Source organism: Mustelus asterias, chromosome 14, assembly GCF_964213995.1.
Source record: "Mustelus asterias chromosome 14, sMusAst1.hap1.1, whole genome shotgun sequence".
NCBI lineage: Eukaryota > Metazoa > Chordata > Chondrichthyes > Carcharhiniformes > Triakidae > Mustelus > Mustelus asterias.
The window spans coordinates 19,792,320-19,810,006 of record NC_135814.1 but is presented as its reverse complement, the minus strand read 5'-3'; the positions used below and the strand labels follow the sequence as shown (position 1 = coordinate 19,810,006).

At 41.6% G+C, this 17,687-nt stretch overlaps 1 protein-coding gene across 1 annotated transcript; it reads right to left on the bottom strand.

The window, feature by feature from the left end:
• Nucleotides 1–353: 353 nt before the first annotated feature.
• On the bottom strand, nt 354–17,338 carry rnd3b (Rho family GTPase 3b). Its single transcript, XM_078227972.1, has 5 exons — nt 16,838–17,338; nt 16,436–16,523; nt 7,638–7,747; nt 2,886–3,020; nt 354–971 (listed from the first exon to the last, which is right to left on the bottom strand). The coding sequence occupies exons 1-5, from the start codon at nt 16,979–16,981 to the stop codon at nt 720–722; spliced, it is 729 nt and encodes a 242-aa protein (XP_078084098.1). The 5' UTR covers nt 16,982–17,338; the 3' UTR covers nt 354–719.
• Between the last annotated feature and the right edge of the window lie 349 nt (nt 17,339–17,687).

The window sequence follows — 17,687 nt, the reverse complement described above, 5'->3', positions numbered from 1 at the left end:
AAAAAAAATTGTAAGACGCTCTACAGTTTTTGAAAACGTTTTATAATTTAAGTTTACAATACCTAATACAGAGAAACGTTGCCAGCCATTATATAATACCACCCTAAAGCATCATGATGCACCAATCATAAAGCATTGTTTAGTGAAGAAACCAATTGTTTAGTGGTGTTCAATGGAATGACCTTTTGCAATGATGATGGACAAAGTGCAACTACAGCGCTCATTATATGTTCAGTATTATCTGGACAATATTGCCCCCACCACAAGTCCTTGTAAATACAGCATCCCTGAAAAAAAACTTCCCAAGAATGAAGTACAATTGTTATTTTGCTTGCTGGTTTGTTTTTTTTAAATTTCTTTCTTCCCCACCTAACAAGCTCTGGTGCCCATTACTGGTCCGAGGCCCTCTCTAGTCTTTTGACCTGGCATCCCTTTTAGGAGTTCCAGGGGTTCATAAGATTATCTTTCTCTCAGATTCCGATGACCGCATCTACATCCAGCTTTTTCAGGCCAAATCATTCCGCTTGCTGAACCCCCAAGGCGCCCGCACATAAATGGTGGAGGATATCTTTTCAAAGGCTATTTGAGACACGTTGGTATGTAAATGATGCTGTGCACTGTACGTGGTCCTTTCGTTTTCTGTCAAGAAAGCCTTTCATTCCACATCATTGTAACTTCATCTGACTGTCTCCATCTGTTTCCCCCAAACCCCACCATCCTCACATCACAGTGCAACTTCGAGCCTTGTCCTTCCGCAAGTCCGGGGACACTGTAGACAGTTCTGGTCTGCTGGGCACATGTGAAATCCTTTTTGTGGCTCGCTTTGATTGGTTGCGTTTGACGTTTTTGTTCGGCTTGTTCACGCAAGCCAGCGTTGCCACGTGAAAAATGTCCCTCACGCTGTTCTCTGATGACAACGATGAGCATTCTATATATGTCGCTGCTCCAATCTGCTTGGCCATGTTGGTACCCTGAATAGACAACACAGTCGATTAATAATGAATCAATGGTACTGTCACAAAGACATCATAACACTGAAAGGATGGGTTGGGAACTCAATGTTAATTTAAAAATCTTGAATAATCATACATAGGTTGCATTGCCAAACTTATCAATGGAAGTGCTGGTGTCAAAAACATGTTGTCTGTAACTTACTGACAGTTCATTTGGAATGAGATGAGTTTGGAACAATCAAGGTTTTTTTTCCTGAAGAGAGGGCTGTTCTCAGCAGATGTGAAGGAGAGGGGGATGGTATCCGAGGAGAGAGAACCATTAACAATATCAACAAACATGGGAGCCAGGAAAGGGAAGTTGTCATAGTCATGACTTTGCTACGATTCAATAGTTTCAGATTATTTGGTTAAACCTGTACTTGGGCAAGTTTCTCAGAAGCATCATTAGGCATGTGGCACCATGCATTGGCCACATGAGCCTTCACATCCACAATGGGATCCCCTGTTTGAAATAGCTTTGAGAGATAGAACTGGTGTTGCTCTTTGATATACTTCATTCACACCGGAGCCCTCCCTAAGACAAGGGCATTAATGAACCCTGTTCAGTACTGAGTGTGATTTGCAACTTCCAAGATTCATCACATTATGGATGGTCTGTCATGAGGATTTTCGCCAAGATTTTAAGCTGACTGTCATGCAAAGAAATTACTGCCACAGAATTCCTGAGCTGGAACTTGGTCAGGAAAATAATAATTTACTCTTCAGGCTGGGTTTTATTCTTTGTGGGGATGTGGACCTTGATGTCTCTATCTTGAAACACATGGGGAGGAATCTTACAGTCGTCCACACTGGCGGGATTTTCTGGTCCCGTTGCAGTGAATGGAGATTTGGCTGAGCGCCAAATTCTCCGTCCTCACTAGTAGCGGCAGCAGGGCGTGAATGGCCGATAAGATCGTGCCCATGCATTTTACTATTACCGCAAAACCCCCACAAAAGGGGCAGAAAAAGTGGTAGCTACACAACCAAAGGTAGCATTCGCACAGCTATTGTCTTTGAGCTACATGTACATTTGGTGGGCAGCATGAGGGTGGGAGGTGGATTGTTGGATTCCTCAGCAGTTACTCCATTTTCCTTACAATGCCATTCAGTCCATTGAGTCTGCACCAACTCTCCGAAAGAGCATCTTACCCAGACCCTATCCCCGTAACTTATTTACTCCAATAATTCCCCTAGCTTACACATCTTGAGATACTAAGGGACAATTTAGCATGGCCAATCCACCCAACTTGCACAGCCACTTAACTGTGGGAGGAAACCGAAGAACCAAGAGGAAACCCAGGCAGACATGGGGAGAATGTGCAAACTGCACACAAACAGTCACCCAAGGCCAGAATTGAACCCAGGTCCCTGGCACTGTGAGGCAGCAGCGCTAATCACTGTGTCGCTCTGTCCTGAACAATTAAGAGTAGATGCAACTCCGTTACTTCACGCACCCTGGACATTATCTCTTCCATCAGGAAAAAGATACAGAAGTCTGACAACACGTACCAAACTCAAGAGCAGCTTCTTCCCTGCTGCCAGACTTTTGAATGGACCCACCATATATTAAGTTGATCTTTCTCTACACCATAGATATGACTGCAACACTATATTCTGCACCCTCTCCTTTCCTTCTCCCATTATGTACTCTATGAACAGTATGTTTTATCTGTATAGTGCATAAGAAACAATACTTTTCACTGTATCCCAATACATGTGACAATAATAAATCAAATCTCATTGTTGATTGACCTTCAGTTGAGTGCAACAAGGATTCTGGGTTCATTCTTCCATTGCGTCGAATGCACGCTTTAATTGAGAAGCAGACCAGCGACTCTCATTCCTTTGTACCAGCACAATGGCTGTCATTGAGTAATGGAAATCAATAGCTACCTGATCGTAAGACACAGGATTCTGGCGGTGATTGGACAGTTCCACTAAGGTTGTCAGGTCTGTGCGCAGATCAGATTTGCAGCCGACTAACAAGGTTTTTGTGTTTGGGCAGAACTCCTGGATCTCACCTTTCCACTAAGGAAAAAAAAACAGGAAACAAAAGATAATGAGGCTTTGTGCGAAACTAAAGTCCAGTTCTTTTCAAAGCTTCGGCTCATGGTCACAGCATCTATTTAAGGGACATGGTAAACAAAGCTATTAAAGCATAATTTAACAAGAGAAGGCAACAGCCTGCACATTAACACTTAAGGGCATACTCTCCGAGTAGAAGACTGTTTAAAAAAGTAGTTAATTATGCGTGATATTAAGAGTCCGGCTTGGTATTCATTACCAGAATACAACAATGAGCTGTTGTGCTGTAAATCACCCGAGGGCAGACAAGACGACAACGCAGGCCCAAGTGCCAAATATGCCTCACGAGCAAGTCAGTTTAAGTCAATTTTCATTGAATCATTTACCCTCAATGTGAACAATGCACAGCTGGTTGAATGAACTTTAGTGACATATATATTTAAATTGCTATTTGCAAATTATGGAAAGATAATTGTTACAGATGAGTCACGACCAATTGCGCTTTTCTGTTGTTAATGAAATGGAATTCCATCAAGCAGACCGTTCAAAACCATGTATTTGATGAGATATGTAGATTAGATCGATTAGCCATGGTAAGTGTGTGGAGTTACAGGGATAGGGTGAGGGATAGGACTTGGGTGAGATGCTCTGTTGGAGAGTCGAAGCAAACTCAATGGGTCGAACGGCCTCCTGCTGCACTGCAGGGATTCTATGACAAGAGTAATTTGTATTTAAACAGCACCATTCAACTGGGCAAATTTCCCTTACAGCTTAACGTAAATGGACCAATGGAATGAAACAAAATGGACACAAAACCAAGGAGAAATTAGGTGACTAAAAGCTTGGTTGAAGTTTTTAAAAAGGAACATCTTAACAGGAAAGAGAAAGAGAAAAAGTAATGGAGGTAATTTGAAAATCCAAAGCCAAGATCACTGAAGACAAGTTTTTCAATGTTAAGGTCTGTGTGGAGTTTGCATGTTCTCCCCGTGTCTACGTGAGTCTCCTCTGGTTTCCCCCCCACACACTAAAATGTGCAAACTAGCTTGGCTGGCCATGCTAAATTGCCCCTTAGTGTCATAGGGATTAGCGAGATAAATCCATGGGGTTATGGGGATAGGATGTGGGTGGGACTGTTGTCAGTGCAGGCTCGATGAGCCAAATGGCCTCTTTCAATACTGTAGGGATTCTATGGACTGGATTTTCTGGCCACGCTCACCCTGAAACTGGAAAATCCTACTCGAGGTCAATGAACCTTTCCATTATCCGTCCCTCGCACGCTACGATTCCTGTGATGGACGGAATGGAAAGATTCACCCCTGTGATTCTAAGGTGAAGGCATTAAGGGTTGTACAAGGAGATGTAAAAATGTAGTGTAGGTGTTGGTGGCGAATTGTGGAGAGGAATGGAATTGTTTGAGAGAGTTCAGAGGGTTTAGTATTGGAGAAAGTTACAGAATCTGAGGGATGTGACCATGAATGGCTTTGAGAATGGGAATTTAAAAATACGAGGCACTGGTGAATTGTATTTGGGAATGGAATTTGGGAGAAGAGCATTGAAATAGTCGAATTTGGTCATAATTAAAGCACAGACGTGGGTTTCAACAGAAGATGAGCTGAAGCAGGAGTAGATATTAAAGAGGTGGAAGCAGGCAGTTTGTGAGATAGGGAGCATATTGGGGGGGGGGGGGGGGGTGGCAGTCAGAACCACAGCCAAGGATCAAATTGGACACTGGTTGCAATGTCTGGTTCAGCCAGAGATGTAGACTGTGGAATGGGGTGGAAGAAGAAATTTCGGAGTACAAAAAAACCACAATCTTTATACAATCAGTATTATAGTCCCCATTAGAAAGGTCAAAATGTGATTTTCTACCACAAATGATATGTGCTAACGACCAGAGTAATTAATTAAATCCAGTAGCACAGTTAAATTGGGCAGCATTTTCTTCCCATTGCTGCCAGTGGGATCTTCTGGCCCTGGTGATGGTGATCTCCCCACTGCGGGCTCCAACAATGGGAACCCTGTTGACAGCAATGGGACCAGAAGATCCCACTGCCAACCAATGATGGACCACTTCCGCAAAACACACTGCAGCACGGTGGCACAGTGGTTAGCACTGCTGCCTCACAGCGCCAGGGACCTAGGTTCGATTCCTGGTTTGGGTCACTGTCTGTGTGGAATGTACACATTCGCCCCTGTGTCTGTGTGGTTTTCCTCCGGGTGCTCCGGTTTCCTCTCAATCTGAAAGACGTGCTGGTTAGGTGTGTTGATCCGAACAGGCGCCGGAGAGTGGCGACTAGGGGAATTTCACAGCAACTTCATTGCAGCGTTAATGTAAGCCTTACTTGAGACAAATAAATAAACAAACTTTGCAGGGAGGGGGAATGTAAAATCCCACTCACTACATTCAACTGTGTTAGTACTTTCCACATTGGAATTGGACTGTTTATCAAGAGAAAAGGGTTTAAAACAAATCACTGAGCAGTTAACATCTGTGTGTGCTATTTTCAGCTCAGTGGTGGATATGCATGTGCTGTGTTCCTGAAGGTACTCTGCTGACAAAGTAATGGGTTAACAAGTTAAAGCAATGCACTCAGAAACTTGGCTCAAACCCTCATCTAGTTCAGGCTTTCACAGTGTGCTAATAATTCTAGTCTGTGTTACTGCCTGTCCCCACATATCAATCTAAAAACACAAAACAGGGCCTTTATCTCAGACAAGCTGCGTGAAATTGGATTTGGTTGGTAAAAAAGAAACAGTTGCCAAACTCTCTCAGAAATTCACGTGAAGGGCAGGTGAAAGACAAACTGAGGGGAAAATAAATGTTTGTTTCATTAGTTTCTGTGCCATTTGGATTGATAAAAGAACAAAATGACACATGCGAGAAGAAGGAGTGGAGGCTGCACATCAGCTTGTGAGAACATATCCTTTTGAATTCCATTGATGATTATTCAAAAAGAGAACAATAATGACAAAGTACAGCTTCTGAAAACATGTTCAGAACAGACAGATCCATGGAAAGACAGGTCACTCGCCACCCTTTTACAAAGGAAAAAAGGACAAGTGTTGCAACATCTTATATGGCCTTTAATTTCCTCATCATTGGATATTTTTCCCTAAATGGTTGTAATTTTAGAACTTCACTTTCCATATCTCTATTATTCAAAATGCGCAGAAGTATGACACAGCAAATTAAAATTGAAAGGCCGAGTAAACAGCCAAGGGGTTTTAACAACTCTGGAAATATGTGCCAGCTACCATTCAGTTTAATGCTGGATGTCCTTCAGATTTTGACTACCTCCCTGACACTAATTTCCCTTTGCAGCAATACTGGAGATTGACAGGCAGACTTGGCAGAGCACGCACTGTCCGAGTGACTCAGCCACTGATCTCGTGCTGCAACGAGTCAAAGTCCACAGCTGTACTCAAGACTGCAAACAAACGGGAGCCCCTCTGGCAGCAGGAATGCGAAGCAATGTACACAAAGCTATTATTCAAAGGTTTATTAAAAGTGGTTCAGCTGCCGCCTTTGCACAATAACCTGAACGGAAGGTTGTTGTATTCACCATGACTTCTACTGCAATTATCACTCAGTTCCTTGCACAAATTTAATCCGCATTATTGGAAGAAAACCAACTTTAAATTCATTAATTTCCGCTTGCATCTGCTATTACTATTGATTGTATCTTAAAAGGGCAGTTAATGATTTATGATTGACTGTAATACGACACCAAAATAATTATAGCGAAGTCAACACCTACATACCACCAGCATTTAAGTTGTTAAAAATGAGTAAAAATGTCTTTGGGCACAGTACTCATTGTGAAGAATTCCCACACAATCTTATAGGTGTTCATCTGCCTTCAGAACTCTAATATTTTTGATCCCATTGTTTTGTGCTGCCAAATATTAGCTACTATAGCTTGAGAGCAGAAGTGTTGTGTTGAAATTATAGTTATGTCACGACGTTCCTCGGTGGTGGACTAATTTCCAGGGAGTGCCATCCAATCTATGACATCATTGGCAAGTCAGGATATCAGGGCAGGAATTATTTAACAAGAACTTTCTTTGATGCTGAAAGCAAATGTGTTCACCAAAAAGGCTGCACTGTACATTCTCAATATGTTTTCAGAAACTGTTCCAACTTGCCCCTGAGATAGTCAATAAACAATAGCAAGCAGGATACCGAAAAGGTATGTTTCCCACACAACTGACTTGCTGAACAAAAATAAAGAGAAAATGAGTTGGTGAACGAAGAATTTTGAGGTGAAAGTGGTTGAGGTGCTCCAGTCTGGGATATAATTCCACTTCGGAAATGAGGCATGAAGGAGTGAGCATGTGGTGCCTCTACACAATATGACCAAAGATGTGGATGTTAGGTTGATTGGCCATGCTAAATTGACCCTAGTGTCAGGGGGATTAGTAGGGTAAATGTGTGGGGTTACAGGGCCTGGGTCGGTGCAGACTCGATGGGCTGAATGGCCTCCTTCTGCACTGTAGGGATTCTATGGACAACTACTTTATGGAATTAAAAAAACTCAAGAATTAATCTTTCCCGCAACCCCTTGGATCAAAATTAAAATGTTTTGTGTTAAAATGGAACATGATCTTTGGTGCACCTACCTTCTTAAGCACACTGTCAAGGGTCTCTGGGCGACTTATATCGAAACAAATCAAAACGGCGTCAGAATCTGGGTAGGAAAGTGGTCGGACGTTATCGTAGTAGGGGGATCCTGTGCACAAAAGAAATCCAAACTGTCAGTTGTACAATCAACCTCATGCAAAAGCATGACATAACAAGTCAAGTCTCATTTTTGGTATTCTTTGTTTCACCATCCCTCATGAAAGTAACTATAGAATTCCCCTGGCAACTCATTTTAAGCACCATAATTTAAAGTAGTAACATGTAGACAGCTCAAGTGAATAATGCAAGTTGGATTCTCAATGCAGGACATTTATCATCATAAACAGATGTGTCAAAATTGTGTTAAACAATAGAGAATGTGAGCTTTCAAAATATTTAACCTGCACCATCTTCAAATTATGCTGAAAACAGCCCTTCAAATTCATGCCACTTAAAGAATGAGAACTCTACTTTGTTACCACATGCATCACAACCTTCCAAAATCCCTTAAAAGGTAATGAAGTACTTCTGAAACAAGGCATGAATCAATGGACACTGCTGCTCCCAGCCCGGAAGAATGGTCACCTTTAGATTTCTCACTGCAGGCCAACACTGCACAAGAAGCCTCCTAGCTCAGTGACATCGTCATGCCCCACCCCACACCCTCCCCCCACTTCCTGATTCTCAAGAGCTTCTCATACAGCAGCTGCATTGAGCAAGGCCGAGTTAAGGCAAACAGCAGTAAGGGCCAAGCTTTATAAAAGAGTGATGTTTGCACACGTCACATGATCAAACCTTGAAGGATACCTCCAGGGTGGACAAGCTAGTTTTAATGCAGGCAGAGACGGCAACTAATTTGAGCACAGCATGATCTGATCAAAGCCAAGATAAATAGGCCATCTGCATTAGTGGTATTAGCTGAGGGATGAATGTTGAGCAGGGCACTCGAAGGACTCTCTTTCTCTTCACAGACTAGCTACATCTACTCACTCCTTTGTTACCTAAAGATTTGATTACCCCAACTCTCCTGGTTGGCCTCTCATCTTTCATAACCTCCAAATCTCTGCTATCCATATCTTTAATATGCATCGTGTCTCATTCACCCAATGATTCCCATTTTGAGTTTTAAAACTCTTATCCTTATTTTCAAATCCCTCTACACAGCCATTTGTGTAACCTCTTCCAGCCCTACAACTCCCCTCCACAAACCCCTAGATCTCTTGCGCTCCTCCAAATCTGGCCTCCTGTGCATTGCAGATTTTAAAAGTCACTTCACCATTGACACCTAAGCATTTAGCCACTAGCCACTAAGCTCTGGGAAATTTTTACTCTGTTAAAGGTGTTACATCACTGAATTATTGGTATAACAACTCTTCCTTCACCTCAGAGTATGAACACTTACTCAATCCAGCACTGGAATGTCAGCCTAGATTGTCAAATTTTCTGGGGTGGAGTTTGTTTCAGAGTCAAGAATATTATCACTGAACCTTTAAAATGGCTGAAAGCAAAAGTGCTATGTAGTAACTAAAAAAAGCAAATCACATTCAAAGTACATTTTTAAAAACAATTAAAAGCTATGCCCCCCCACCCCAACTCCCATAATATGGACATTATGCAATCATGGTGGTTTTATCTTGCTCTAAATACTGTTGGTAGCCTAAGGAACTGGAGGAAAACAGGTTCATTGGCCAAAACCTTGCTGGCAACCCTCTGATTTGCAGCTAGCTTGATCCAGTCCTTGCACAGTTATTGACTATTCAAACAATAAAGAATATTTTTTAAAAAACGCTCTGAATGCTGCATTGAGCCAAGCACCACCCTACCAGAAGGATGTGGAGGCTTTAGAGAGAGGGCACAGAAAAGATTTACCAGAATGTTGCCTGGTATGGAGGGCATTAGCTATAAGGAGGGGTTGGAGAAACTTGGTTTGTTCTCACTGGAATGACGGAGGTTGAGGGGAGATCTGATAGAAGTCTACAAGATTATGTGAGGCATGGACAGAGTGGATACTCAGAAGCTTTTTCCCAGGGTGGAAAAGTCAATTACTAGGGGGCACAGCTTTAAGGTGAGAGGGGCAACGTTTAAAGGAGATGTGCGAGGCAGATTTTTTTTTAAAAACACAGAGGGTGGTAGGTGCCTGGAACTTGTTGCTGGGGGAGGTAGTGGAAGCAGATACGGTAGTGACTTTTAAGGAGCATCTTAACAAATACATGAATAGGATGGGAATAGAAGGATATGGTCCCCGGAAAGGTAGGGGGTTTTAGTCAAGTCGGGCAGCATGGTTGGTGCAGGCTTGGAGGGCCGAAGGAAGGGCCTGTTCCTGTGCTATAATTTTCTTTGTTCAGAGTCACTGCCTTACAACGGCTGACACAAGTTTACTACGTGGTCTGACAAATCAATGAAGCTGGTCTAACTCACTGCCCTCAGTAATTACAACCCCAATGAAACCCAACAGCTCAAGAATTTGTTCTCCAATCCAACTCAGCCACTTCGGTTAAATAAATATTGGTTGGGTTTTTCATGAGACTGAATTGTGAAAATTGGCCCTGCCATTATTCCTATTGAGTTTTTTAAAAAAAATTCATCCATGGGACATGGGCGTCACTGGCTGGCCAACATTTATTGCCCATCCCTAGTTCCCCTTGTTCAGAGGGCAGCTGAGAGCCAACCACATTGTTGTGGCTCTGGAGTCACATGTAGGCCAGACCAGATAAGGACAGCAGATTTCCTTCTCTAAAAGGACATTAGTGAACCAGATGGATGCTTCCGACAATCAACAATGGTTCCATCAGTAGATTCTTAATTCCAGATTTTATTTTATTGAATTCAAATTCCACCATCTGCCATGGCAGGATTCAAACCCGGGTCCCCAGGACATTAGCTGAGTTTCTGGATTAATAGGTTAATTAATTATACCACAAGGCCATCGCCTCCCCAAATGATTTCAGCTTGGAATTTTGTGGACTTCTTGGAATTCTATGCCTGAATGGTCAAAACTGTACTTACATAATATGTGAACGGTATTTTAACCTTCTCCCAATAAAGTGGCTTTATTAAATTTGATATGGGTTAATTTACTGGAGGAATTGAGTGTAGTATTTGCTGAAGCACTGGATGGGTGAAGGATGAAAGACTGCAATCACGATGAAGTCAAGCTCTAAAAGACTAGTATCACTTTCGCATAAAGGATCAGCTTAATTTATTTGGCTTAGAAAGCACATTAAAATGAGGCTAGTTACAGGTGTGTCTGACTGATCTGCCTTTCCATTTTACCAGGATTCTTCCCCATTCTCCCCCCCCACCCCCCCATATGCTTCCTGATAAATACTGCTGGCTCCTTGCACTGCAGTTTACATTTGCAATATCCATCAAATCAATTGAACTGAGCATCTGAAATGCACACTGGCAGATGAAAAGGTATCTCCTCCCTCATCCAGTTGGCTGACAGTTTATTTCAATGCACTGTTTCAATTACATATTTTATTTTCTAATTCAGTCTGGTCCTCCTGTAGTCTTCACTGGATCAGTGACAGACAGAATGGAGCTTCTGTTGCATTGGTATACTAGAGCATGAGCAGTAAAGATAAACTTGTGAATGCCAACCACTGGGAATTAAACGGTCACAAGCCATGAGAATCATCCTCTACACTGAAGTGAATTTGGCCAAGTGCTCAGTTCATTCAAATAAAGAAGAGTACCACCGATCAGGAGGAGTCTCTCAGGTCTGTGAATCCAGTCAAATGCCCAGTTTTAAGGGACTAGGCATTACTGTAGAGACGTCACTACCAGTGGGCTTCTCACTGGTTTCCCTCCAGATCAGACAATTCTTGCTACTGATTAGTCCTGATATAATCTGCACAAGTGCTTGGGTATCAACCAACTGCATTAAAACGATGTGACACATTCTAGAAAAAGCAACACTCCATTTTCAAAGGCTGGGCAAAATATGTTCCAGAGAGATATCTCAAGCTCTTCATTTCGGTGTAATACTTCCATTATTTTACCTAGTTCATCATTTAAATATATTTCACAGATCTTTTTTTGCCCCCTTCGTTAATTAATCCAATCCTTCCAGCTGGATATACAGCATTGTTTGAATTTCCCCAGTGAAGCAAAAGCTAATTTACTCCGAAGCTTCACAGATGTTCCAGTGTGAAATTAAACGATACAATGAAAATATTGCCTGCTCTTTCAGACTAATCACCTGAGAATTGCATTTAACACGGTTGCACATGGCTGCTGCAAATGCCTTTAGCAAGAAAATAAAATAGGGACTCAATAATCCAAGGAACATTGGACTGCACTCATACTTTATAATCTCTCACTGCCTCTTTTGTCATCTTCCAAGCTTCAAGCTGAATTCTTGCAGCCTGATGAAAGGACTCTAGCGAGGTTCAAACTAGCAAAAGGCAATTTATTTACAGAAGCAAGGAACCTACTGTGTTGTGTTTAATCAAATTACAGGTCAGGAGGAACAAAATAATGCTTATTTACTTCTTCAGGCTATACCAGGAGTTGGGGTAGAGGCGAAAAAAATCCACTGATGATCAAAAGAAGAATTGGGATTCAGGGAACTCTTGTTATTGTGTAAACATGAGCATTTAAAATGCACTGCAGCAGTTCAGCTAATGGAAGCTTAAAGTTTCGCTCACCTGGGACTTCAGTGAAAATAGTTCAAAAGCATCTCCTCCCACATATATTTTAAGACACAAGGAGCATTTTTAGCTCACAACTCATGAACCATAATGTAGCAATTATGCCTACAAAATGGCTAAGCAATAAGTTGAAGAAAATCAAGCATAAATTTATAATTGTGATTTGAAGTTCTATGCAACTACAAATTAAAGAGAGTGAGAGTGTGGAGGGTAATGCCTATGGTCTAGCATTCCACACAAGCTTTGTTATCAATAGGTCACCTTCACTCTAGGTTTACGCAAGATTACAGTCACACTGAAATCAGCCCATACCACGCCATTAGGGTCTCATAGTCCATGATAGAAATTCATTTCTTGCTCAACTTCTCCTCTGCCCAGAGCTTCAGCTACAACTTATGAAATTCATGCTAGCATATTTAGGTAACTGCCCCTCTCAACCTTGGTTAGGAAAATGCAACGTTCCATTAGGCTGTTTATTGAATCGTGCCCCAATCATTAACCAAGAGTGGCTAGTTATCAGTGTGCAAGCCTTCCAAAATCAATTCATTGTATTTCATTTGAATTGGGTTCAATCGGTGCAGGAGTTGTAGTTTTGAGGCAAATGAGCTCAAGCATCTGTTCCCTGCAAAGTACTGAGAGAAACATTACTGTGGAGAATTAGGACCAATATTGATGAAAGTGGTAGCACAGCTATAAATGATGCAGTATTGAAAGTCTCCAAACTACCTTTAGCTGTCATGCAGGCATTATGCATACAATTTTAGTGCAATCCATTTACAGAGGCACACAAACATTAATTTAAGCAGTCAAAATTTAAAATGTCTGATGATACACACTGGCTAATTACTGGAGAGGATTGAAGATCAAAGAATTTTCAGTAGACCCCACCATCAACAGAGCAGTCACCCTATTGGAGATCAGATAGGATAGAGCTCATGTGTTTTTCAAATATCTTCCTGCCGGAGGGCTGGATAAGAGAATATCGATTTGGATTGGGTCTAGTTAAAACAAGATAAGTGATCAAACAACTGCACTCTATATGCGAGATAAGTTTATCTCGACATGCACAGAATCTTTGAACTTCTTTTCTAAAAGCAATTAGCTGCTGTCACTGAACTGCACCAAGTCAATCGAGGTTTTAAAGCAAGTTTCAATTCTTGTTCTCTAATACCAGTTATCAAGAATGTTATGCATAGCCTATTACATATTTCCAACCATCTTGTTGAACTTTTGTTTCTGGAACCATTACTACATTTTTCAACATTATATTCATAAACAAACAGGGCAAAATGGGTTGCTGGATAAGTTGAGTGTTTTGCAATATAATCCCAATGCTCTATTCAGTATGACTAATGAGCACACCATTTGAAATCTTAGATATGCATAATGAGCATTTCCTTACAATTTCCAGAGTAAAATGATAACTCTATGTTCCAAGATACAAATATTGTTAGCAAATCTATCACTATAAACATTTTTTTCCTCTGGGGGATAAAAAGTGGTCATGCAAGGATTACAAATTGCAGACAAGAAATAGTCAGATCGGTTACCCAAGCTTTTTGGCAATGACAGCTCAAGATTCTTGTAATGGAATCATTTATAATGCCAAGTTAGGCAAAAATCTCATTTCTAAACCTTTGGGTTCATTAGCACACCACAGACATTAAACTTCTCAACTATTTCTAAGACTCGAGGAATGTTATTGCATACTGGATTCTCAAAACATTTAAACAAATATAAATTAATTAGGAGCTTAATAGCAATTTAAAAATGTGTAGTGTTCTATGAGGGGGTTATTTTTCAACTATGAATCATAGTACAGGTGTATTTACATGAAGGAATGATTCATTTAAACATTAGCCAGACCAATTTCATTACCAATGCTGGACCTCTGAAATGTATTGGTACAGCTGTGGAGTAACAATCCATTGTCGGTGTTTATGTGAACTTAGGCAGAAATCTCATGATCCTGACGAATTCCAGTCTCCTGACCAAGTCATTGCTTTGGTATTAGAAAGCAAGTGTCCTAAAAGTAACCACCGCCCGAGGTTTCCAAACCTGTTTGAAAGCTTTTGCTTTGCTCCAGTGGGGAATAATTACTGCATTTTGAGTTAGATAGCTAATTTACTAGGCCAGCACAGTTAAGAGGGTGAAGTAATTAACTGGCCGATGATGGCAACACTGGCCCAACAGAGAACTGCATGGAAGAAGCAACAGAATCCAGCCAATTACAACTGAATATCATCTGGAAGAACTATTATTATTTTGAGTGCAGTTGAAGGATACCCAAAGCATTGATATTCCCAGCTCATGACTCCTTGAAGAAAAATAACACTTTGATGAGGGTGATTATACAATCAGCTTTAAACAAGTAGAACAGCTCTTTAAATCCACCCTATTTTAATAAGTGCTCTCTGTTCCAATAGGGAGGACACTAAAATCCAAGCACTCTATTTAATGTGGCACATCTATTTGGTCTAAAATTCAGAACATCAGAGTGCCAAGATAGAGGTCTCCTAGGCAGCTTATTATAGTCAAAAAATGATTTATTTTTAGCCAAGTGCCTTTCTGAGTTCTCTCCACGCAGCTAGCTGTTAAGATTTTAATCATGAGGAAACATATCATCATATTATATGTAGTTAGCTATTTAGTTATACATAACTTACAGAAGAGACTGTTTTGAGGAAGTCAATTTTAATCAATATAATTTATTACTACAGTCTGGATTTCAATATCAGTGTCGAATGGCTGGCATATTTTCAACAATATTATCACTTTGTTGAAAACGGATCCAATTGAATAGATACAAAATGTGTTCATCCAGTGCTGAGGGCGAGGGGAAAAAAATAATCTCCCTCTTAATGAACAAATTGTATGGTGCACAGTTCTGTTTTTGTCCTTGGAATGGGGACCAAGTGTGGTGTAAATGTGATTCCTGTAGCTCACATCTCCTTTGTGCGAGCAAAGAAGGTCGAAATGATAACTGATTTGTCTAGGGGGCGACATTCTCTTCTCTTTGCCTCTTGGTAGCAAGAGAGAGCGAGACCGATTCGGGCTCCGGACAATGCTTGATGGCTTGTCAAACGCAATTCCTGACATACCAGTCTGGAAAGGGAAAATTCCAGCACCGTTAGCTCACATTTCCAGAACGGCTGATTGCTTGCAGAGGCTTGTGCCAATCAAACACCTTGGGTGGCAGGAATGAGGGCAGTTATCGCCCCCATTCCCGTCTTTGATGTGCCTCTAGATACCGGCCACTGTGCGGCTTTTTAAGAAACGTTGTCTGCACGTTGAGATTTTTGGACCGTCCTGTTAGCGTCAAAAAGAATTCTACAAAAGGTAATATAATTATTGCATGGAATGGAATTTACTGCCATTTTAACATGTACATCATATCTTCACAAGAAGTTTAATGTATGAATCATGGGGCCACTGTTTTCAGTGACATGAGATACAATTAAATCTTTACATCAGTGAATCTACTCGTGTTCATATGCAAGAACAAAATGTATTCATATAAACACTCCCAAGTCTCTTAAAGAATAGTCAAAAAAAGTATCTCTCCAATATAGCCCACCCCTCCTGCTGAAGCCTTTAAATATTTTTTTGAGTGTGTGTTTGAACCCGAGAAAGGAATGTAAAGCACATTCCCCAGTTTCCCTAGCCTTTGATTTGAAACCTAGACAACTCCCGCGGCTGGGATAACGCCCTCACTTCTCCGCGGGACGCACTTGATTTCCCTTTTAAAGTTCTCCTTATTAGAAAGCAATGGGGGAGGAGGAAGAGAGATTTACCTGCCCTGGGAGAGAAGCAATCCCGCCGATTCTTAGCTGAATAAGCCATTCTGTCAATTGCCAAACAATGGGGCTTTAAAAAAAAATCAACCCCTGTTGTGGTGTGTTTTTTTTTAAATGGTGTTTAAAATGTACTTGAAGTAATAATCAGTCCCCCAAACCTCCCTCTTAACCAGCAGCCGGAGGTGTATAGTTAGTAATGCACTGGATTATAAATTACCGGGTTACAGAGAGGGATCACCCAAGTTGCTACCTAAATGCAGCAAGGCTGGATTCCCCGTCTTAAATCTAGAGAAATGTGCTGGTTCGGATGAAGAGAAAAATTGAACATTCCTGGATCTTCCTTACCTGAAGTATCCCAGAGGCTCAATTCTATCCTTTGTGTCTCAATCTCAAAGCTGGCTGTATAGTTTTCAAAGACGGTGGGCACATAGCTCTGGACACAAAGAACGGAATAATAGATTATACAGTAGAAAAATAAGGATAATCGCAAATAAAGAATCTCAAACAAAAAAAGTGTTTGAAACAATCGCACGTGTAACAATCCCGGCCAAAAAAAGATAAGACAGTGACTTTAAAATTAATTCATTGCAAAAATCACCAAACATTGTGAAAGTAGATTAACAGCGCTAGGCTAGTATATGCGAAAAACATAGTTAAAATGACAAAATTACGTGTGTAATTCTTAGAAATATCCTAAGAGCATTAATCATTATCACACCAGGCACTCAATCAAATCCAGTAACATACCTCTGGGAAACAATCCTTAGCAAAAACGTGCAGTAAAGCGGTTTTTCCACATTGACTATCTCCCACCACAACTATTTTACATTTGACGGTTTGATTATCCATTGCGTTTTTGGTGAGCTTCTGGTTTGGCCTTCTTTCCTTCATTGACGTGGTTTTGGAAGGGGGTTCAGAACAATGATAATGATCAAATCGCGCCGGATTGTAAATGCTAGCGACAGACAGCCGGGTTAAAAGTGGAAGGTGATGCGCTGGCTTCTCCGGGAGGGTCTTGGATCTGCCTCTCTCCCTGAACACTGCACTTGGATGCTACTACCCACAACTGTTCCTGTTCAGGCTTCGCGCACCTCCTAATATAACATCTGAGGGAGGGAGGATGGGGGCAGTTCTGGGGTGGCGAGGCAAGCAGCCTGCCCCCTTTTCTTTCTTTGAGCTAAGAGGCTGCCGGAGTGTGTAGTCCTGAGGCTCAGTCTCCCCAGTCTGGCCAGTGACGCTGAGAACTACAACAGCTCTCCCACCCCCATTGATCAGTCTATCAATGAAAGCCGCTACCCCCGCACTGATTGGTGCGCTTGCTCAACCCCCATTGAGAATCTGATTGGCTCCACGCCCCTCCCGAATTCTGATTGGCTTCTTGGTCCATTGTGACGGAGGCGCTGAGCATTCCCATTGGCTGCTTGGGGAGCCTCTTTAGCATAAAGTTGTCCCTCCTCAGTCCTCAGGAACTGGCTTCCCTTTCGCAACAGCAGAAGGGCATAGCTCTGGCAGCACTTAAATGTTCACAGCTCAATGTTGCAATTGCAAAATCCCCTTTCTTTCCCGTTGTTCCGACCTACTCTCACGCTAGGCATAG